Raw genomic sequence first — 23,616 nt, forward strand, 5'->3', positions numbered from 1 at the left:
TTTTCAGTAAATATCATGCAAGTTTTGCTAGTTCATCGTCTGAATGTTTTAATGGTTTATTCACCTGCGTTGGAATATCAGAGTTTGTATTTATGATATTGAGAGCTTACTAAATGCAGGGTCAAGGAGAAGTGAATGTACAGATTTTATAGCTTTTAATTTTTTATAGCTTTTTTTTTTTTTTTTAAGTTTAGGGCCTTTGATTCTTTAAGAGGAAAATAAAGCCAACCAATTAACCCCTGACAGGAGGTTCATTAAAAGCTTTGTAATCCCTTGCCAAGTCTTTTGTATAACCAAACCAGTCTAGTACTGCGGATTTATGCAGCTTAAGCTGAGCACTGGAGGAGGCCTTTAAGTAAGAACATTTGTTCGATTTTAAGACGTCTTACATTGCCTAAAGAGCGCCTGTGCCAGTGGAGTTGCCCAGGAGTACACAAATCCGTAGGCTTTGCTCACCGGCAATGGAAGCGGTGCCGTTGATTGTCTGCCCGGCCGATTCCTTTGGTGGATGGATTAGACTCGCTCTCTCCTCTCGCCCGGGATTCTGCTGCGTGGCATATTTTGCCGTGTGGGTGTGGGGGAGAAGGAGGGGATTGCTGCTTTCGGCTCTCGGATGGGTTGGCATCGGCAGAGGTACGGGGTGGAAGAGCACAGGGACCACCGCATCATCCAGCCCCGGGAGAGCTTCAGCAGGGTTCGCCTGCACACTGTGCTCTGTGAAAGATGAGAAACACCCCAAGGCAGCAGGACCTGGGTGTCTCGCAATGCTCTCCTGTGCACTCCTGAAATACAAGCGTGTAGTACGAGTCTGAGAAAATCTTTGATAAATTGTATCAATGTGTTAATTTTTATAAATTAAAATTAAATGACTGAACAGGCATTGCATTTTCAAATGCAAAATGCATGTCGCTTTCTAGGCACATTTCGGCAGAATATACTGAAGATCACTTCAAGAAATCACTATAATGGGGTGATTCAGTCATTATGGAGGAGTGCAGAATTTTATATTCTGTTTGTATATATGCCTGTTGTTGATATTCTTTTATACTGTGAATTGTGCTAAATTAGCAGCTGAGTTTTCCTGCAGAAATTGAGTCCCTATTTTGCCAGCAATGGCCACAATCCTGCAGTGAAAGCTGGCATCGGGGTCCCTGACACATGCTTACATTTAAAAGGGGATTCTGCTTTTTCCAACTTCTCTATCACAGGAAAAATAAGGGGGGTGGGGGGTGGGGGGGTGCTGTCCACATCTAGATTATCACTCAGAGATAGTATTTCTTTCTTTATTTGTTTTTGGTACCTCGGCAGCTGTGCTGCCGTGACCACCTGTGTCTCGGTGTGGCATATCCTCGGTCCTGGGTCTCATAGTTGGTGACGTCCCCTTCGAAAGGGCAGCGTGCTGTGTGCTGTGGGGATGAGTTACTGGGGTGGTGAGGTGGAGTCTGAGTCATTCGTGGCATTTCTCCTCCAGGCCTGACGGGATAGGAACTGTGACCGTAGACGAGAAAGAGCGATTCGAAGAGATCAAGGAGCGGCTTCGTTTGCTTCTGGAGAATCAGATCACGCATTTTAGGTAAAGGCAGAGAGCCCAGGCTGAATGCGAGAGGACTGATTTCCTCCCAGCTCCTTCCTATAAGCAGCAAAGCCAAAAGGCAGGTTTTGAATGCATACGGGAATTTTGCATAGGCGACACAGACCTACGCAGGGCAGTGAAGCTTGCAGTGTAGCATGTTTGTAGCTGGAGAGTGATTTCAAATATATAACCTTTAAAGGATATTTCAAACTGTCTTGCTCCCATAGGCATGGTAATGTTGTGGATTTTTTCTAAAATTTAACAATTAAAAAAATCCCTTGTCCTCTTATTTCTCTGTTCCCCTCTGCTCAGTTATTACCCATTTATTTTCCCTTCTCCCTAGTGTTCAGACAGACAGGGCTTTCTGCAGGGATGACTCAGTATAGAAAGGACAGATACTGCCCCCACAAAAAGGGATGAATTGCCCCCTGCACACCAGCGGGCCCTGGGCGGGTGGTGCACGTTTGCGCACAGGCGGGCGGTGCGCGTTCACGTGCAGAGTCCCTGCGGGAGCCTCTTGGAGCTGCCACTCGCCAGGGGTGGTGGCTGGTTCAGCTGGTCACCCACAGCCTGGTACATCGCTGCATCTCTGGCTGGAAGTAAATGTCCTTTCCAGAGGGGCTTTTTTTCCATTTTTACAAGAAGATGATATTTAACTCTCTGCTATGAGATCTAAAAACTCTCCAGGTGACACCCAGATTTAGTAAGCTGGTAAAACTATCAGCTTGTTACTACCCTGAATTCTGTTTTTCTGCCTTAGTGTCCACACCATCAAACTCTTTTCTGAAAAGTACCTTACTGCTCATTCCAGGCAGAGGGACTAGATTATTTCTTGGGCATATTTAGGAAAGCATCTTAATAGTGCTAGAAAGGTTTGCTCAAATGCACCTGGTCTGATGTTAACATGATGTGGTTTTTCTAGGTACTGCTTTCCATTTGGCCGTCCAGAAGGTGCCCTAAAAGCTACTCTATCACTGCTGGAAAGGGTAAGCATAAGAACAACAGAGAGCAGTTAAAATTGCCAGTATTCATGTATCTTTCCATCCAGAAGAGCTTGAGGAACTGTTGTTTTTGCATAGGACATGTAATTAATCATCGTTAATATTGGAATGTGGGGTGTTAGGTGGGGTTGTTCTCTCCTGCTTCAGCTTGGAGGCCAGTGTGTAGCCTGGCCACTAAAGGCAGCACAGCCTGTGTCTATGTTGATAGTGGAGGATCTCGCTGGCAAGCATCTACACCATAGACCCTTGCAAGCAATGCCAGGCTGCTGTCTGGTGAAATTCCCATCTCAAAGCAGGCTCGCTCCCCTTGGGCACAGGAAACCTACTCACCACCATCCTCCCCATCCCTATTTCTGCCTTCCTGCTGCTGCAACAACCTTCTCACCTCTGCTAACGTGCAGTATGGCCAAGCCCTGACCTAAACCCAATTCAATCAGTGGAGCCCAGGAAGGGCATAACATTGTCGGGCACTGGGAAGTTTTAATAGATCTTAATGTCATGCCCTAAAAAATCAGAAGCACAGATTTCAGGGCATGCTATAGGGTATAGATACAGAAGGAGAATAATAAGGCAGGGGTAGGTCCCATGTCTTAAGCTGGCCAAGGTGACCTTGTAGTGGATCCTGCATATTGTTCTCATACCCTGGGAGCCACACAGCACTAGTGTAGGAATTGATGTATGTGCTGGGCTTGGAGAAAAGCAGTTCTGTGTGCCCGATGCCACAACAAATCAGATTTTCTTGTGTCAAGGTTCTGATGAAAGACATAGTTACTCCGGTCCCTCAAGAGGAGGTAAAAACAGTCATCCGTAAATGCTTGGAGCAAGCAGCTCTAGTCAATTATACTCGACTATCAGAGTATGCCAAAATTGAAGGTAAGGCTCTTTCTTTGTGAAATTGAAATTTTGTTATATTTCTAGGTGGCAACTGTGGCTGGGAGCTATTTAAAAGAAGCTCATTTGCTATTTATTTGCTTGTCAATAAAACTGATGTGATTCTGAATCATTTTTGTGGTGTTGGCTTCGGAAGCAGTTAAGAATGGAAGCTGTGCAAAACATTTCTTTTTCTGGAAAAGAGAGACGAAGCAGTTAAAAGCAACGGTAGCTTTTTTTTTTTCCCGATCGTTACTGCATTTGGCCAGTGGTGTAGTATTCAGATTCATGTCGTGGTTTTAAAAAACAAGTTGAGAAATACTTGGGATGTCATCTTTGCAGCTGAAGGTATAGTGCAGCTAATTGCATATGACAGTAGGGTTCAGGAAACAAATGAAAAATAAGAAGCTGAAAAACTGTTTAATCTATGCTTAATCATTTGTAGACAATTTAAAATGTCTTTTTTCTGGGAGTGTTTCATTGTCTTGCAGTTCACATAGTAGTCATTGATCAGTGATCCCATACTTGCATCAGGTTTCTTTCTTGTCACTCTAAATCTGGCATAGCTGATATTATTGACCTTTTAAGTTATGGGAGAATAATAACCAGTGACCAGAGACACATGTAGCCATCAAAAAGACATTTTAAAGCTTGCTAGAGGATATGTGTTAGCTGAAGCTCTACAATACAGTCGTTCTTTACCTGTTAATCAGTTTACGTTCGTACCTTGTTGGCTGCTATTCCCAATTTGAAACTCCTACCCAACTTTATCCAAGTTCCCTATTGCTTAGACCTGTATGTTCCAGAAGAATGGTATGTTCTGCTCTAGACTTTGGGTTTCTGTTGTGTGTGATGTGAAGCTTTCCCACAGCTGAGATTATCGTTGTATGCCTCTAGGACAATATTGAGAGGAGAAAAAAAAACCCAAAACTCCCTCTGATTTGTTCTTAGTTCTTGTTTACATGAAAAATTGGGTTATTATATGACAAATTGTCCAGGTTCTGTACATGACATGTCCTCTCTTTTTCCATTTTTTTTCTGTCTAACGATGCAAATTGTGTACCAGTGGTAATGAATTCATTGTTATGCATCCAGTGAGAAACACTTAAGAATTGGGCACTAAAAGGATGTTTATCAACTCTTGACTTGGTAATGAGTGACAAAAATAGAGAAGGAACAAAGGTTTCATAAGCACTGTATTATCAGGCAATTTATCAAAGTACTCAACTTCACAGGATATTTTAATTGGTGTATTCTGTAAAATGCAATGTTTAAATATACTTGACAAGGATGGAGAAGGACTGAGAATCAAAAGCAGCTTTTCTGTTGATGGATGCTTCTACCCAGGGCTGGCTCCCTTAGGTTCTCTGTGTAAATATCACTAACTCGTTGGTAAGATTTGCTCTCTTCTTTCAGATAAATCTATGCAAAAACAAACTTTATGATCTGTAAGTAAAAATGCATTCATTTCCAAAGTAGAACAGTTAGTGTGTACTTTTCCTTTTGTGCCTCAATTCTTCTTGGTTGTGTTAATTATCTGCCCTCTTTTTTGCACTGTGACTTTTAGGTCTGGGAATACTTTGAAGCAACAAACCTTTTTTTTCCAGCTACCTTTTCAGAGAAATAGTTCATTCCACACTACCTGCTCTCTTCTGCTTTTCTCCTCCTTTATCCGTGATTGGCCACAGCCACTTTTTGATACTGTCTCTCCAAAAGTGGTTGTAACACCAATTTCCAAGCATGCTGGGATTGTTAATTTGAACAACCCAACATCTGCCAGCTGCATGCATCAGGTTTTCTCTCATGAGCATAGTCCACTACATGTTCAAATACTTCCTTAGAAGATCAAATAACAAATTTACCTCGGTGAGATCTGTTCCTGTGCACCATACATGGCTTTGAAATCTTGCTTTTTGAAAGCTGACATTTGAATAGCCACACATTTAAGAGAGTTTTTTCAGAGATGCAAAACCAATTCCGTGGCAGCAGTGCTTGAGGCTATGCTTATGAAGAAATACCTGTGAAAGCCTTAGATACTGAAGGCTGAAATCCTTAGTATCTCGGAGCCTTAAACCGATGGAATTCTATTTCCCTCTATTCATGACGTTTTGATCATTATATTCTTGCAAACAGTTCCGAGCAAACCTCTAGAGTCATGGTCACAGCCTCTCTTGTGACTCATGGGCATGCTGAATGGTTAATCCAGTAGATCTCCAATTTTAACCCTCCTTTTTTTTCTTTTTATTTTTTTTCTTCCTTTTATCCTGTGTGTATCCCAAAATACTCTATGGCTATTTTCCTTTTAACCTAATACAAAGTTTTCCTCTGACCTAAAGCCTATAACCTCTTTACCTTTGACCTAAGCCTCTTGCATGCCCAAATCCTCTTTTATAGGGAAAAAGAGAGAAATGTATGAGCATCCTGTCTTCTGCTTGGCCTCTCAAGTGATGGATTTAACCATTCGTGAGTACCTACCACCCTCCTCTCCATGCTGTCCTCACTCTTTCTGTTTTCATTACCTCAAGAAAGTCCAGATCCAAACCAACTCACTCTCCTTGCTTCAAGTCTTTTAGCATTGGCTTGTCTGTTGCTTCTGTCTGTGAAACCCAGTGTGAGAAGTCCAGTCACTTTTTATCAGCCTAAACCAGGTTAGACAATTAACCCATCTGTTTGTGATAAACTCAGATCGTCTGTAAGTTTTTTCAGTTCTTCTTTATGTCCGTGACCTGAATGCATTTTTACTTTGCTTCTGTGTAACCCCAATTTGTAAAGTGCTTGTCACTGGTACACAATCAAAAGGTAGCAGCTACATCGGGGAGAAGGGAGCTAGAGGTCAGATAAAGGACACTTGGAAAAAGCCATCCCTTTGCCTGCGTATAAGATCTTTACCCAATCCTGTGTATAAGATCGTATAAGGCTGTCCTTTCTCTGTACATCAGACCTTACATGTCTCCTGTCTGTTAGCTCTCGAGCGGAAGGATGCGCTTTACTTGCTCTCCTCCTCGATTTTTTTACTTACTCCTTTGCACCGAGCTCTGGAGGGGACATCCCAGCCCCGCTGTCACTTGGAGATCCCCCCTGTGTCCTCAGAGCTCGCCCTCTCTGGTTTTCTATTTGTGCAGCGTTTTCTTTCACCTCCGTGAAAGGAGCTTCTTTTGGTAACCCCATGCTCGGGGGGGTGGGGGGCGAGACGGGGCGACTTTTCTTCTTTTCTAATGTCATATATCACGCATAACTGGGGGGCTGTGCGGTCCACTTGCTCATTAATCCTGCATATCTGTTCTTGTTTCTCTCTTTTCTCTCCTTGTTGCTTTCTCTCTTTCATATAGAGAATCAAAAGGATGCAGGTGAACAATTGTATATGCATTATAAATTGCTAGGACTGTTGAGTTATATTTATTTTGTTTTCTTTTTTCATAGCTCCTTAAGATATGTACTCCTTCAGGCTGAATATGGAGATGCATTGATACTTAAGGAGTTAATTTGTGCTGTCTACATAATCTCCTTTTCCTCCTTCCTTAGAATAGAGTATAGATTAGAAATACCGTATAGAAATATAGTGTCTTCTTAGGAGACAGTTTTAGAGGAGAATGTAGCCTTTGTAAAGAGAAAGTTTCTTGTTTTCCAAAAGAACTGCAGTTCATTTTGGGTGAAAAAATGTTGGTGATTTGGCCATTAATTTAACACACCTAACAAGCACATTTATAACTAAACTAACGTTCATTTTTGGTTTTCACATCTTCTGTTTTATGCCCTGATGGGAGGACTGGGTTTTTTATTTTTTTATTATTTTCTCTTTTTTTGTTAATGTGTAAAAACGATCCAGTGGGACAGAAGTCATGTTTGTCTCTTGTTTACAACCTGTGGTGACATGTAACAAGGCGAAGGCTCAGCTCAAGTGCCCGTCTCTTCAGAAGGGATGGTGGAGCTCTGCAGCCCCTGTTCTCGTTTCTGTTGTATCCCAGAGTCCTAGTTCGAAAGTCCTTGAAACTTGACCTGTTCATTTCTTTTTGTGAGTAGATTGTTCTGTTTTGTGGAAAACAAAAAAAGATCAGGCTGGTTTCAGCTCTGTTTGCAAAGGGAAACAGCTTTTAAAAAGCAGGACAAGAGGCTGGGCCAGGTTCTGCCCTGGCTTCCCCAGGCCTCTGCGGCTCAAATTTGGCCCATGATCTAGAGCTATTGCATGACACTAAAATTAATTTTGAATAGCAATAAATATTTAGTAAATGGAGAATAATTTTTCCCTACAGCTATGAGAGGTGCAAATAAACAAGTAGCAAATAGAACAATCCCAGCTAACTATAGCGGATTAAAGTGAGTGCAGGCTGTTGTGCATGGAGCACAACAAATGCGCTGAGCGTTGCGCTTGTTGGCGACAGCTCGTCACGTGCTTACGGTTTAGAAATTCAGAAGGACGTTTCTATGGCCCAGCTCGTTTATAAATAAAACTGCTTCTTCTCGATGCTTGGAGCAAGTGAAAGGACGCAGGGAGTTGTGGCTCCACTGCTTCGTGCCCACAAATCTCCCATTGTCTTAAATGAAAAATTTTCAGGCAAGGTCAGCAGGACTCCACTTGAAACCAGTTCCTCAGCCTAAGTGGAGTCAAAAGTGACTGGGTTTTGGCCTGACTTTTTATTTATTTTGCCAGAAGCAAGAATAAAAATAAGATACTGAAAACGACCTCTTCTTAAACACACAAATGTCACCCTTTGATGTCCTTTCTCCTGAAAACTGTGTAGTCTCTTGCCTTGCTTTAAAAATATTGATGTGAAATAGAACATTAAACAGAACACTGTGCTAAAACAATTAAAGATTAATGACTTGCTTTAGTTATTAGCCAGACAAAACTACTAACACTCAGATGAATAAGTGCAACCTTTTAATAGGTGTTCATCTGTTTATTTATGTAAGTCGGGAATCATCATTCCTTTAGAAAATAATAACTTCTCCATCCCTTAAGCACAGGATTTGTGACATGTGCTGCACTGTGTTGGAGTGCCGTGGCACTGGGGGATCCCATGAACACATGTGCCACTTTGCACAGCTGGGGTTGGGTACAGGCAGCTTTAGAGATGGTGCCAGCCAAGGCGAGAGTTATCAGTTTGACAACTGATTGTGTTTAGTATAAGACTACTTCTTTAAGTTTTCAGACCGGGTTGTTTCTCATATTGTGGGTTGGTTTTGGTCTCTGTAAAGAGAGGCTTCTTGTGGTACTGCTGAGCAGATGCACCAACATGAGAAGTGAAGGAGACGTGGGGATGGTGGCAGCTCTCGCCTCGCTGCTCGGTGCCAGGGTAGCAGAGCAATGGGGCCCAGACTGCAAGCGAACTGGAGAGCCAGTGGACCCACTGAAGTCCTATTGCTCTGTCACCAAGGGAAATCAGCTACTCTTGGGCTATCCTAAAATGCCATGTTTTCACTTGTCCCACAGCCTCCCCAGCCCCTGTCCAGGGAAGCAGGGTCCGGAGGTGCAGCGTCTCACCACACTGCATCACTGGCGTGCACCATCATCCCCAGATCTGTCTGGCCAGGCTGGCAGGGAATCCTGACTTCCCTCAAAACCGCACCCAGTGGTGGTGTTGGGGTGGGTGCAAAGCCAAAACCTGGTCACCATGGGGGTCGGTGCTGCCCACAGAGGAGCCAGGGGCAGCCACGGTGCCCATGCAGAGACAGACATCCTTCAGGTGCCTGCATCAGGCTGGGGACCTGGGTGCATCCACAAGAGAGAGACCAAGCGCGGCGGCTTCAGCTGCGTCAGCCTCAGCTGGCACCGGCCATGGAGCATCTTGCACGTAGCACGTGCCCTAGCAGGCATGGAAAACATCCTCAGCCAAGTAAGCGGGTGGAGAAGAGGTCATTTTTTGACTAGAGTAATACAACAGGTTGTTAAGAAGCAGTGGTATTTTTCAAGGCATTCGTACTGGCCCTTGTCACAGTCCCCATGCTCACTTTACATCACTTGCCTTCCCTATTTCTGGATCCCAGCCTGGGAAGCTCTGTGCACATTTCTGTAACTCTTAGCAAGTGCACTGAGGTACTAGGGGCTGAGCTGCCTGTTGGTAAAATTACATTCTCCAAATAAACATGGATGCAACATGTATGAAAACATCAGTCATTGTATGCGGGAGTGGAGACTGAAGTCATTAATAAATCATGCACTTTAACTTAGGCATGACTACAGCCTGTATTTGTGTGCTGCTGAGCTGCTGCTTTATTTGTTTCATTCCTTGAAATGGCATTCGGTTGTGTTTAATGAGGAGTTGTTATGCAGCTTTCAAGGCTCCCTCTTGCACTTTCAAAGGCAATGTTTAAAGCAGTATCAAAGTTATTACAAGAGCTTCAGAAATCATAAAGATCTGCATTGTGCCGTTATCTTTCTACAAGTGTCTTACCAACTGCAGAGCAACTTGCTGCCTGAGGCATAAGATGTAATTCAGATATGCAAAAATTCCTCACTAGGCTGAATAATCATCAGAAAGTCAGGAGATCAGTTCTCTTTTCAGTATGTTGAGTTTTGAGAGCTGAATTAGAGTCTCTTTCTGAGTTGAAAAAGAACGCATTTCTATGAATTTTTCTTACTTTTAAGGTAACAAATCTTATTTTGAAAGAAAAAATATCACTGAAATCCCTTTCAGATGTATGCAAATTCATTTCACGAATATAGTAAAAGGCTGTTTTACCTCCTCCTCAGGCTAAGTCCATTATTCTTTATCGTTATCTTGAAAACAGCAGCTCTTTTTTATCATTTTCATGATTGGCTTGCAAATGACTGCACACATAACACTTCCATACCAAAGCCTTTGTCAGGGGCTGTATATTTTTAATTATTACAAGGAAACCGTTGAGTCAGTGGCTACACTTTTAAAAAATATGGAAAATCAACAGTACTCTTCTCCTATTGCAAGTGTAATTCTCACTGTTGCTGGTGTCAGTAGCCCACCTAGCAGAAATCATGATGCTGGGTGAGAAATGTGTAGTTTGAAAATATTCCAGGTCATAACGAGTCACACACACTGAATTGTATACAATATAGATACTCAAAGTAGCACAGATTTTTTAATATACCTGTTATACTCACTGCAGGCTGAAGCTTATTGCAAGCACAACCCCAGAATTTGTCAAGTAATTTGAGTTTCTGCAAGTATTTTATTTGCAAGTATCAAGCAGAAGAGTAAAAACCTTTGGCAGAAGTTTGTCCAGGAAAGCACGTTGCCAGGTTGTTAGTAGGAAAGAAGCCACTCCTGCCTCTGATATCAGTGATGAAGGTGTTTAAATCTTACCCATTTGACATGCGTGAGCATTTCTGATGCTAAACTGGCTGCGGGGAGGGATTAGAGAGGAAAAGGACAGAGAAGAAAGAAAAGCCAAAGTGAAACAAAACACACACACTGCAGCTGATTGCTGGCAAGTGCTGTAAAACCCATCCAGCATTATGCATCTCCCTCGCCCTGAGCAGGAGCTGAGACACCCGTGAAAGGGACCTCACATACCCTCTCCAAGACCTGGACCCAGAAAAGCACGTGGGCTCCAGCGCCTCACAGGGCATTGCAGTCATGGCCCCATTTGCATTTAAATTTACAGATGGAATTAATCACTTTCCTTAGCCAGACCTTAATCTTTTAGATTTTCTTGCTATAAAGAGGCAACAAAGAAAGCGTTGGGACTCACGAGGTGTTCAATGCCCTGAGGAAGGGAGAGAGCTCTTCCTCTCCTCGCCTTTGGCTCCAGGTGGTTTTGCAGCCATTGTGCAGGAGCCCTGGGTTTGGGTCTGAAAAACTGAAATGAACAAAAGAGCTGAATATTTGTGCAGATTGGGCCAGATCAGGATTACAACGAGAATTTGTTGCTTAACCTTCTGTAATACCTTGGGGAGTTTGTTTTCAAGAGCTGGTGGAGACGCCAAGAGCAGGGGTAAGGCACCGGGGACATCTCTCGCAGGCCTCCCAGGGAAATGAAAGCCACCCCAGGGCACTGACATCTGTGCAGCAGGAGCCTCCTCGAAGCTGTTTTGTATACGCTGCACTAGCGATTTGTGAGATCCTGGTGCTGCAGCCTCTCTCACCTCCTCTTCCCTCTCCACTGATTACTTTTCCCTAGGAATCAAAACATTGACCCAAGTCAGGCCCATTCGACACCATGGGGTCTGGATGTCCATGAAGTCTGAAATCTGTTTTTTGATGAGTAGCTGTTGGCAATGCAGGGGCTGGACTTATATTTAACGGTGCCTGAGGGTCGCAGCACTGATAAACATGGTGGGGTGCAATTCTGGGATGTGATTTTCCCCTTGCTTTGACGCTCTTAGGAGGAGCTCGCTGTCTTTGACTCTTCCAACTTTGGAGCCCAACAGACTCCCCTGGGTGGTGAGGGGTTCCCACCACATGGTTGCCAGATGCAGGTGGGAGTTGTGTGGTCCTTTGTCCCCACAGTCCCTTCCCACGTGGGGACCTTGGCACAAATCCATAGTGATGGACAGTAACATATTCATCCTACATCTACATGTTGAGCTCAGGAGCCATCAGTAAGTAGCCAAACTGAATTCTTGCTTATGTTTTAAATTAGAGTGAAAGTCATTAGGCCAATTCCCAAAAATGCAGTTATTTTTGTCACTTAAGGCTGAGAGGTTTTTCTCTGAGGACAAAGACACTCTTGGTAAACACTGAACAAAGATCAGGATGACTCCAGAGATGAATGAATAGATTTGCTTTTCCTGTTATCAGAAAAAAAAGCCAGAAACCAGTAGCTTGAATCTGAGAGTCAGAATTAAATAATTACACAGCTTAAAAGACTAAAAATGTGTGTGTGTGCGCCTGTGCACGTTGTATGTGTGTTTACGTACGTGTGTGTATCTATCTCTGTGTATGGAGAGGGGAACCAACCTAACTCATGCTCTTTAACTATATGCTTTACTCGAATATTCTTTATTATACTTTGATGAATGTTATAATTCTGTGAGAATTAAAAGCAATCAGAAATCTACTTTGCACAAGCCAACCGATTTTTTTTTCCCCACTGGAAAATGCAAGCAAAATGGCAAGGACTTTTGGCAATAGAATGTCCAGATAAATATGCCAGATTCCTTGCAAATGGCATTATTAAAAATAGTCACAATGCTGCTAAAAACTGTTATTAAATGGAATAGAAACCATTGTGTTAATATATTCACAGTATATCATTTATTCCCTGAGTGTATGTAAAAGGAAAGGCTATTTTCTTTGAATTTTTCCTATGCTGATATTGTAAACTATATGACAGATGGGTCAAGTCCTGATTGCAGTATTCTAACATTTGGAATAGCAAGTAACATATTTGATAGAGCTGGCAAGTTTTTATATATGATTCAACCCAGAATATAAAAGCCACTAGAATTCCAAGTTGAAAATAATTAAATGAGCTGGAAACGATCAGGAACCACACATTTTTAAGTGACAGATTTTTTTACATGTTTAAATTGCACAAGAATATTTTATAGCTCCCTTTAACCAACAGTGACGTTTAATTCTAAAATGTGTAATTGATATTTGCAAAGCAATTAATTCCTGTGGCTCATTATTCTATTGCTAAATGTACCTAAGCACTGGGGCACTGACTTAAAGTCATCCTTTTCGGTTCACCTCTTCTGAATTCCAGAGTTTTAACTGAATTACCCTATTTCAGTTTCCTCATGTGGCTGCATAAAGTGCAGTTTCATACTTCTGTTGAATTTTTAACTTTCTGATTGCACAGTACCGTAGGATGTTCGAATCTGCTGACTTCTAGAATATGTGTTGTCAGATGGTGTCATTACGGTGTAATACTTCAAGTACCGATAAGCAAAAACCCAGCAGCTTATTCCATTTGTATTTGATCATTTCTGCTTATGTTCCTTTCGAAGTTTCCATCTTTTTGTCACTGTTTATGAAGTCATTTGTCTCTTTACTTTTGGCGTCTCTCTCCGTCATGCACAAGCAGCCCGTCCGTCCAAGCCTAAGCCACCGGCTGGACCACCATCATCTCCTCAAACGCAGACTAACATGATAAATCATATGCTCAAAGGCATGGCCAAACAGCCGCCAAGTACTGTAATAGTCTTCCTTCCTTTTATTCAGTGGTTTTCTAGTCTAGCAGTTGCTTGTGTAGTAGTAGAAAGCTAGTTCTCATGTGCAGCTTTATACAAAATACCTAGCGCGATGTGGTAGGTTTTAGAGATTTAGAGGTAGCATTTATTTCAAAATGTCCACATTTTTTTGTCTAGCAATGTCTGACATATGCAACATTTTCAAATATCAACGTCAGCACAAAATAACATTGTTGTTGCATAACATTTTGCATGAAAACTATAAATATGTATGAGCTTTACATGATGTTGGATGAAATGTTTGATAAGTATATCGTATACGTTTCATGTAACTGTCAGTGCTCCAGCTATCTTAGCAGAATATTCTGATGTATAGTAACTTAACCAGGGAAATATTTAAAATAAGAAGAAAAAAAATTAAGATTGACATCTGCTGGCTGCCAAAGTTGTATAAGCATCAATATTTTCTTTAAAGACAGCATCTCTGAGCAGTTGTTCTTATTAACACTTTTGTCTTTTAGTTGTATTTGAGAGCAGATCAGTGTTGCAAATGGGAATGGGCCTGATGCTGCTCTGATCAATGGAAAAGCTCCCCCTTGGCTTCGGAGGGCAGAAACAACCAGAGCATACTAAGGGACGTGTCTTTGGACTCCTTTTGCATAAAAGGAAGAGGTTTCTCCTTCTTTTAGTCAGTGAGATGCTGGATTGAATAGGAGAAAGAATGAGGAGTTAACCAGCAGTTCTCCAATTTCAGTATTTGCCCAATAAATTATGTTAAAGGAAACCTCGATATTTTTTTTGTTTCTAGAGATACAAGAAACAAAAGCAGTACTGGAGAAGAAACCCCCAAGGCCCCTAATTACGGCATAAATCAGCAAAAATGTAGAGTTCATCTGCATGGTGCTTTACTGTGTTGCATCTCTCAGCTGAGCTGAGCACCTGCAATGCCAGACTTCAGCCGGCCGGGTTGCTGAGCTCCTCTGAAAACCAGACCACGTATCCCTCGCTCGACCGCCCAGATGTGACCGTTCTGAAAAGTATAGCTTGCTTTTTGCTGGGAAATTTGTAACCTGTAAACAGGTATCTGGGGAAAACCAGGAGCAGGCAAGATTTTGAGGGTGAGAATTAAGCCCTCAAAGCTCACCAAGCCTTCAGCAAGGCAGGGATTTCTCCCTGGGTGACCCAGGAGAGCAGAGCGGTGCCATCTGTGTGCGACCACAAGTTTCTGTCATATTGGTAGAGAAGACCTAAACACTACCAAAAAGCTATTGTGTGCAGAAGGCTGGAGCGACATGCCCAGCCTGCACCTTGCATGTGGGCACGACCCAAGCTGCTGGCTTAGCTGGGCTCTGGAAATCGTTGGAAATTTGGTTTTGATTTTTTTGGTACTTCACCCATTTATGAAGTCTCCAGCTTTGACAGGGGCCAAAACATACCTCAGTGCAGAGGTATGAGTTAGCTGGTGTAGCTGCCAATGCATGATGCTGTTCTTTGCTGTAGCTGCACTGGAGAGCCAGGTTTGGCACCCAGAGCAGCACGTCTGTAGTTAACGTGGTGACATGCCGCATTGTAGGTGGATCCCCAGGCAGCAGGTCTCCTGGTCTGCTTCTCCTCAGGGCGACCATCGCAGGGAGACTTTGCACACCTCAGGGAAGTGAGCCGTGGTGTCAGCTCATAGAAACCCCCTCGGTTGCACTCAGCCAGCTCTGTTGTCCATTGAAAATGTGATTAATTTCTTTTTCTCTATATTATTTCTAGTTAAATACTCTAAATGTTCCAGATTTTTACCACCTTGGATGTTTAATATGTTGTTAATAATATAAATGACCTAGAAGAATATAATTTAATGATTTTTAAGAGTCTTCAGAAAACTCTGAAAAATAGATCAATAAAGCTGAACTCCAAGCTCCAGGATTTAAACTCTTTGGTTTGTTTGCGGGGTTTTTGCTGTAAAGTTGCATCTCTTTCCCGTATAAATCTTACCTATGAACACCTAGTGGGATTTACCACTTTCCATTCCCTCCAGCATGCATAACTCCTTGACCCTTGTGGAGTTAAATCCTGGAGCAAGGCAGACCTGCAATTCTTGCTTTCAGTAGCAGGTGACATTTAAATTGCTAGAGTCTGTCAATTTATTAAAAGTACAGACAGATTTGTTTGAATTGATCTTCTAAAAAGAATTCCAAAATAATATAGACACGATTTCTATAATAGCATCATCTACATTGAAGGACACATATTGTTCGTATATTAGCAGCCAGATGCTGTCTTTAGGGAATGCGATGTTCTTATCTGAGCTAATAAAGTGCCGCCACCTCACCATAAAGCAAAACAACTCTGACGGTATTGTGAAATTTGGAGCTGGAGCACTGTATTTTCATAGTATAATAACGAATGTGGCTTTCTGGTTTGCTCAGTACTAATTATATAAGCATTTAACATATGCATGGAAAAATCTCTAAAGCTGTAGAATATTATGGGATTTTTTTAAAAAACCTCTAAAATAACTTACTGTACATCTAGCTTTTCATCCTGCCTCCCTTTTAACTCGAGTTCTTGTACTACAGAGAATGTAGGCCGGTTAGTCACACCAGCTAAAAAGTTAGAAGATACAATACGTCTGGCAGAGCTGGTAATTGAAGTCCTACAGCAAAACGAAGAACACCATGCGGAGGTGAGCAGCGGCGCCCTGCGAGGTCGTGTCCCCCAGGTCTTCAGCAGGCTCTGGTGGCTTTCTGGGAGCTTTGCATATTTGTGTGACGTCTTCCCAACTGGTGCTGGGTTATCTTCTTTAAAAGCCAAAAGTATTCTTAAATAATGGTGCTCAAGTGCGATGAAAGCAAAGTATCGGTCAGGAAGATTGCTTTTGCAGTGGGGAGGGAGGGCTAACGAAAGAATTAATTGAGTTCTGCTCTCCTCTATGCCAGTCTGCAGCCTTTCGTTCAGTGCCAGCAGGAGCCAGATCTGGCCAAATACATTCACCACCAACTACATACAAAAACAAGCCTGTCCCCGTTTCCAAAAGGTCATCTTTCCAAATACTGTCATGTGCTTCTGCCTCCAGACAGCAATAGCGGGGTCCCTGCAGCAGCTTACCGCTCCTGCTGTCCAGAGCTGTAGCAAGGAAAACCACCACAAACCAAAACAATTCTTTTTTTGTCCCTTTCTGAGTGTTCAGGTTGTTTCCAGGGGTTTCCCTGGGCCTCTGCGGTACACGATTAACTCACCTGGTTTCCTGTTGGCCTCTTCTGCCTTGGCTTATTGGGAATACCTCAATTATTAGTCACGGAGGTTAGGATTAATTGTTCTCTATTACTCATTACTTGGGTTTTCTAAGGGCTAATACAACTACTCTGGACTCTCCAAAGCACTTTAACAGATAGACTCATGTTTTAAAACCACTGAAACCATGTCATAATCCAATATAGACCAGAAAATCATGAGGCTTGATCCTGGAAACACTTGACCCCACAGGCAGCTGACATTGCTGGCTGTAGTCCCGCTCTCAGCATGTCAGGACATTTCTGCCTGAGCAAGTGATGTTGTGTACCCATCTAAGTATTTGCAGGATTGAGCCCTGAGTTCTCTATAAATCTCGTGCTCTTGGATACGTATTGAAAAGTTAATCATTTTAAAATTCAGAGTGAACAGTTATTGTTTATGACTGTAGGTAATGTAATACTCATTCACTATTTTCTCTTTTCCTTCCCATTGATAGATATATATATACTCACTATATTTTGCATTAAGAGCATTTGATGAATAATTTCACAATCACCTAAAAATCATTCCAGTGTATATTAAATTTGCAGTATAATTTAACCTATTGATAATACACAACAATCCACAACACCCAACTAATGCCTGATTGCATATTTAAATTTCCTCCCTGTTTTTCTACTGTTCATTCAATCTTGGATGATCCTGGCAGGGGAAAGAGGTATGTGACTAAACCGAATGAAACGAGTCACTCCTGTCATATTCCGTGCATGCCCTCTCAGTGCCATGTTTCCTACTGGGATTTTACCCGGGTTGCCCTCGCTTCCGTAACTTTGACCAAGGAATGTAACAGCAACTTCGAGTCGGCTGCTTGCGGAGCTGGTAGCCTGACACAGGAGGGTAAATGTGGCATAGTAGTCCGGTCCGTGCATGTAGCAATGGGTATATTTTACAAGCGCTGCAGTTACATCCCAACACAACCCTACCTGCCTGGACTCTCTCCTCAGCCTGTTGTTACCTCTGTCGTTTTGCATTCACCCGACCTCTAGTACACTGTGGTGGAGATGGACTAAGTACTACACGAGTGCCTAGAATGGTAGTGGTCTTCCTCTGGTTTTGTCTGTATGTGCCTTGTACTGGATATACAGTATTTATATGTAGAGAGAGAATATATGGGGAGAGGAGTGAAGTAAACTTCATTTTTACAAAAGTGAGGGGGTGCTTGTGTGTGAGCTGTGATAACCTGTCCAAGGATGACAAGAGTTTTATTCCACTCATCACCTGCACAGGCTGGATTTGCAACCAACTGGGAAGGAGCTGTTTTTAAAATGCAGGTTATTTTGAAAATAGCAGACTTCTGAAGGAAGTGGTTACAGGGCCAGTCGCGTTCAGCCAGCCACGCTGCTGAGATCCTCACCAGAAGGAAGAGGCAAAACTGTTCTCCAGCATCTTTTGTGTCACAAGGTTTTGATTAGAGACAGAAGGTTAATGCCAACACAGATAGGAGGCAGCCCGGTCCCTTGTTCTGAACGGTGACCTGGAAGGGTGAAATTCATCTCTCTCCAGAAGCCCGGCACGCTGTCGGTACGTTATTGAATCCCTGTCCTGAGGGTGGCTGTGGCATTTCAGCAGTGTACAGGCAGTTGGCCAACTCTCTGCACATTTTGAGTTGCACCCAAAGGAAGAGAGAGAAGAGGCTGGGTGGTTTATCACTGATTTTTATTATGCACTGAAGCCACATTATGCTCTCACTGTGGAATGAGAATTGCTGAGGTATTGCACTATTTTTTTCAAATTATTCCAGGTTAGGTTTTTTGACATGTTTTCCATTCACCTGGAGAAGGTTCGACCTGTGAGGTGCGACTCTTTGGTCTACTTTGGATGTTCAGCAGAAAACTAAATTGCACCACTTACTGAAGAAATGCCTTCATTTACTGAAAATCAACAGTTTTTTCAATTAAAACATGCCCCTTTTTCCCCTGCATGGACATCCAGGCAGACTTGCTAATGAGAACCCAGAAAATAATCTCAGAGCATGGAAAATACTTAAAACACATTACAACAGAAGTACTTTGTCTAGTCAGTTGGGTTTGTCTTACCTGTAAGAGAGAAGCCAACCAGCGCAGGCAGAAATGCAGCAGAAACCAGGTACCTACGTCTGTGATCTGTGAGAGCGGGAGGTCTCCATCACTGTGTCATCTCTCCCATCAGATGTCTCCCAGCTCCCTTTCCCTTCCTCTGGATAGCTGGCAACAAATGCCAGATGCCATTCATCTATTTTTAAACTTGTGTGTTCTCTCTCTATGTATACGTATGTGTATATGTATATATGTATTTTAACTCCTTGAGGTCATACATATATACATGTGTATCCATGTGTAAAATATACAATAATAGGTGTGTTTGGCTGGCAAGCACACGTTTTTTTCCCTTTAAATTGTGTTTTAAGCAAAGCAGGTAAGTAGATGGTAAATAAATGAAACATTACCATCTTGCAGGAGATTTTCAAATTATGGTGTTACTGCTCCCACCGCAGGAAGCTCCTGCTCACTGAGACTAGGGAGGAGGGGATTGAGGATCCTGACATAAGTTAGACTTACAGAGCTAAAACTTGACTTTTCCAGCAAAAGGGAAACTGTGACTGGTTTGGGCATATTTTTTCCCACAAATGATCACGTGCTTTTCTTCATAATTTCTCATAAAAATGGCATTTTTTTTCCTTTTTCATGGAAGCAGGTTTTTATTGCAGGACTCTGAAGTGTTTATATTGGGATTTCCTGTGGAAGATATTCTTTGGCCTCCCCTCTTTTCCCTTCCCGCCAAATGCTGATTGCTGTTGGTCCTTCGTAGCGATCGCTCTTTGCCCGCAGACCTGTGGGCAGTATCTGATGGGGACGCAGCGTGGCAGGCTCTTGGCAGGCAGAGGCACAGTCAGAGAAACCACATCAGTGCAAGGACAGCCCCGGCATCCTCAAAAACCACAGACAAGCACTGCTACTTTTAAGAGGACCCCAGCTCCATTGCTCAGCATCTGCTTGTTTGCCACCTGCGCTTTGGGGAGAAGGTTTGAGCAGGCATCGGGAGCAGACTTGAGTCTTGATGTTTTCAGTTTCTGTGTGGTTTTGCAGTGGAGCACCATTGCCCAAGGCATCACTCCCAGGCGTCCAGCCACACGCTCGGTTGGATGCCAGCGCCAGTCGTGGGAGGAAGAGCTGAAGAGCATCGCCATGTGTGCTCAGCCCTCGCTCAGCCCTTTGGACTCCCTCGCTTCAGTTTCAGCTTTTCCAGAGTAACAACTCTGCAATTACCCAGGGCCACCGTCACCACAGCCCCTGAGCTTTCCAGGCACCCCCGGGAGGTGTTGCTGCAGCAGTGCCCGACGGCTTCCTCCGTGTGCCTGGGGCTGGGGGCGGTTTGCAGGCGAAGGAGCCCAGCGTGGCCGCCTTGTCCCCACGCCGTGACCACACAGACACTGTAACCTGATGGTGTTGTCCAGGCATGGCGTTTGCCCAGCCTGCCCCTGGGCGCACTGAAGCCATGCCTTCACGGCACAGCCCATCTCATCCACATCTTCACCCCCATGACAGGATAGGCCCAAAACTAAGATTAGTTTGGGAATTATTTGGTTATTTTGGTTATTTTACATCTTGGTTGTGCTCTGGGTGCATAATGCCCAGTGCCATGTCCAACCTATCCGAGTCTTCACACCAGTTTTATATCAGCTCACGGGATAGTAGCAGGGCAATGTCAGTCTGCTTTATATTTTGGGGGAACGAAGGAGTGGAAATAGTCCCAAAGACCCCCTGCTGATATAACTGGCAGCTGAGAGGGCAGGCCAAAATAGGAAGAGTTAAAGGGGTCCATGGCAGTAACGTGATTTTGGGGCACTGCTCCCTCTCCATGGCTGAGCGAACCAGCAACTGGCGTTGTGCTCTGCACATCAGTGCAGTTCTTCATCAGTGAATCAAAACTGAACCCTGAGAAGGTTTCCGCTTTTTGAGAAAGTCCATTCTGCTTATTCATGTCTGCTAAAATCTGAAAAAATACCCCTACCTGATGGGCAATTACTCTTCGAACTGATTCATCTGTTCCCAGTCTTTTCCGTTTCATTTCCAGTCTTGTGCCTATGCTAGAGGTTTCTTTTTCTTGCAAAGTGCCGGAAAGCTGTTTCTTAGATCCTTTAAGTCACTGAGTAATTTCCTATCACTTCAAAATGACAGCACATGGTCCTAACCACAGCACTTCTCATATTGCATGTTCCCAGCCAGAAGTGATTACTAAACACACATGCATGCGTTTGCAGCATTCACATCTGAGCCATGTATGATGTGAATGTCACGTCAGAGAGCCCGCACAGTGAATTTTAAGGACCCATGCGCATGAGAATGAGTTACTTCACTGATATTTTTTGATTTTCAAGTTTAGATATATTTTTTCCTGCCTCTGTGAAAATATAGGCTTGCCGTAGATTTTTTTTTTTATCTTGGCATGTTGATAGTAGAGCTTTATAATTGGTTTCCTAATCAGTAGCATTATGAAGGTAGTAGTGTGTTTCTATGGATGTGTATAGCTAACCATGTAAAATGAACAGTGCTGTAATAACTTTCATTGGTGATGCTTGAAATATCTCTAAAGGAGAGTGTGAGTGATTTAGGACAGATTTTAATGTCTTAGGCTGCTGGCTTTTCAAGACAAACAGAAGTAGTGAATCCAAATAAAATTTAAACTGCTGAAAAAGAGAGAAAACCCACAAGCACAGTGAAGAAACTCCCAATTTTCTGTACTTTAGAATAAGAATTAGTTGATTTTTCTGATAATTAGCATCAGTAACGATGAATGAAATCATTTATTGTAAATTGAACAGACAAAACCTTCTCTGCCACATTACAGCTGCGTGCCTTTATGGTGGAGCTCTGAATAGATCCTCTACAGGAAACCTTTGTATTAAAATAGCGGTGCCTAATTCCTGTGATTAGCACTGTCTGTGCAGGCTAGCACTTTAAAGCACTGTTCTCTTTACAATAAAGGTAGTTTCCATGGGATGCACTTTTTTTTTTTTTTGAGATATGTGGCCTAACATCTTTCCCTGTGCTTTATTAGAACTAATATACTTCTTTATTATCTTTTTCTACCAACTCTGAAGGCCTTTGCTTGGTGGTCAGACTTAATGGTTGAGCATGCGGAGACCTTCCTGTCACTGTTTGCAGTGGATATGGATGCTGCGTTAGAGGTGCAACCCCCAGACACCTGGGACAGCTTTCCGCTCTTTCAGCTTCTAAACGATTCCCTCCGTAGTGACTGTATGTATTGTATTTTGATCACTTCTTTTTCAGTGGGCAGCTCAGGTTACTGATAATACTTTCAGCCTCTCCATACTGCACAGTGAACTGAGATGGGTAGAGATTTACAGTACATACTCTTTTAGCATGAGCCTGATTTTGTTCCCTTTCCACTAGAAAAAGTACACAGACACCCCTTAAATCAAATGCCTCAGTCAAACGTGAGAAGTTGAACTTTTATTTTGTTTCATCTTCTCAAATCTCTTGGTAATGGCTGCCTGATAAGCAGGGAATTAGGTACTCTATCTCACTGTCATTAAATGTGTGTATCATTTTATATGTGTGTACTGCATTTATTTAACGTGGAGTAAAACAGTCCCTGCTTTAAAAGATTTTATTGAAGGGAGGAAAATATTAAAGTAATGGAAGCAAGAGTAGTTCAGAAGAACGGTGCTTTGTGAAATAAGGCTCTTCTCCAAAGCACATGGGCCCACGCCTTCAAAACCCATGAGGATTTGGCACTATCCCCAGCGGTCCTGCCGCCCCCCGGGGAGCTGGTGGCAGAATTGGCATTGCCTTCAGTTACGTCCCAGACCACAGCCCCACTTAGCTTTCTACGACCGCATGAAAAAGGCAGGGACTCATCCTCAGAGAGCAATTTCCAGCATCATGGTAGTGAGTAGCCAAAGAAGAAATGATTCTCCTACCTGCAAAAGCCATGATGTTTGCCGTGCTGTATTTCTTGCATCCATTTTACTCACAGGAAGTAATAATGCATTTGTAAGTTTGACATTAGTGGAAAAGAAGATTCATTGTCTGTTTATTTGTTTGGAGTAAGAAGCCATTCCTGCTGTCTTTGTCGTGAACATTGGTGCCTGATGCCAGCTCCTGTTTTGTTCTTGAAGTTTCTCCCTGTTCGCTGACAAATTTGTTGTGTAATGAAGTGCCACGCTGTGGTTTGTTACAGAGGGTGTCTTACTATACTTTTATTTATCTATTCTAGATAATTTGTGCAATGGAAAATTCCACAAACACCTCCAAGACCTGTTTGCTCCACTTGTTGTTAGATATGTCGATCTGATGGAGTCCTCAATTGCACAGTCAATTCACAGGGGCTTTGAGCGGGAGTCATGGGAGCCAGTAAAGTAAGGAAACCTCCTTTGATACAATCGGAATTTGGGTGCAAATGGATGGAGATTCATACAGAGATGAATTAGCAAACGTTAGCCTGGACATGCAGAAAGTGCTTTAGATTTTCTAGTTTAATGCTAAAATTAGAAGGCCTGATCTCTTCAGGATTTTCAAGTTAATGAGGGAAATGGTATTTACTTTTTGAAATGCATTGCTGCCTTGGTTTGAACCATGTGCCTTTGGACATGGAAGCATGAAAATGTGAAAGCCTTCTTAGCTGGCATGGCCTTTTGGGTCCTGTTCTAAAAGGCCTTTTCCAATGCTGCTTTTGAACTCAAATAGCTCCTTTTCAGAACAAAAAAACTTGCTTCACTGTGTTCAGTCCAGCCCTGTAACCTGTGTGAGTCATTGCTGTACTTATTCTTCACAGTACTCATTTTTTCCACCTACCCCATGGAGGGACAGTGCAGCATTGTGCCTTTCGTGTCA

At 42.9% G+C, this 23,616-nt stretch overlaps 1 protein-coding gene across 8 annotated transcripts in view; it reads left to right on the top strand.

Annotated features, from left to right (window-relative positions):
* Positions 1-23,616, top strand: part of CADPS (calcium dependent secretion activator) — a 225,309-nt gene that overhangs the window by 150,469 nt on the left and 51,224 nt on the right. For 2 of the 8 annotated variants that reach the window (XM_064453572.1, XM_064453576.1), the window contains exons 14-21: positions 1,472-1,573; positions 2,496-2,559; positions 3,324-3,447; positions 5,839-5,907; positions 6,774-6,791; positions 16,066-16,172; positions 21,861-22,017; positions 23,000-23,141. In XM_064453572.1, the coding sequence (XP_064309642.1) occupies positions 1,472-1,573; positions 2,496-2,559; positions 3,324-3,447; positions 5,839-5,907; positions 6,774-6,791; positions 16,066-16,172; positions 21,861-22,017; positions 23,000-23,141 (783 nt within the window). The remainder of the gene's footprint in view (positions 1-1,471; positions 1,574-2,495; positions 2,560-3,323; positions 3,448-5,838; positions 5,908-6,773; positions 6,792-16,065; positions 16,173-21,860; positions 22,018-22,999; positions 23,142-23,616) is intronic. The other 6 variants (XM_064453573.1, XM_064453577.1, XM_064453575.1 and 3 more) reach the window with 4 other exon arrangements.

This window comes from Phalacrocorax carbo, chromosome 6 (genome assembly GCF_963921805.1).
Source record: "Phalacrocorax carbo chromosome 6, bPhaCar2.1, whole genome shotgun sequence".
Lineage (NCBI taxonomy): Eukaryota > Metazoa > Chordata > Aves > Suliformes > Phalacrocoracidae > Phalacrocorax > Phalacrocorax carbo.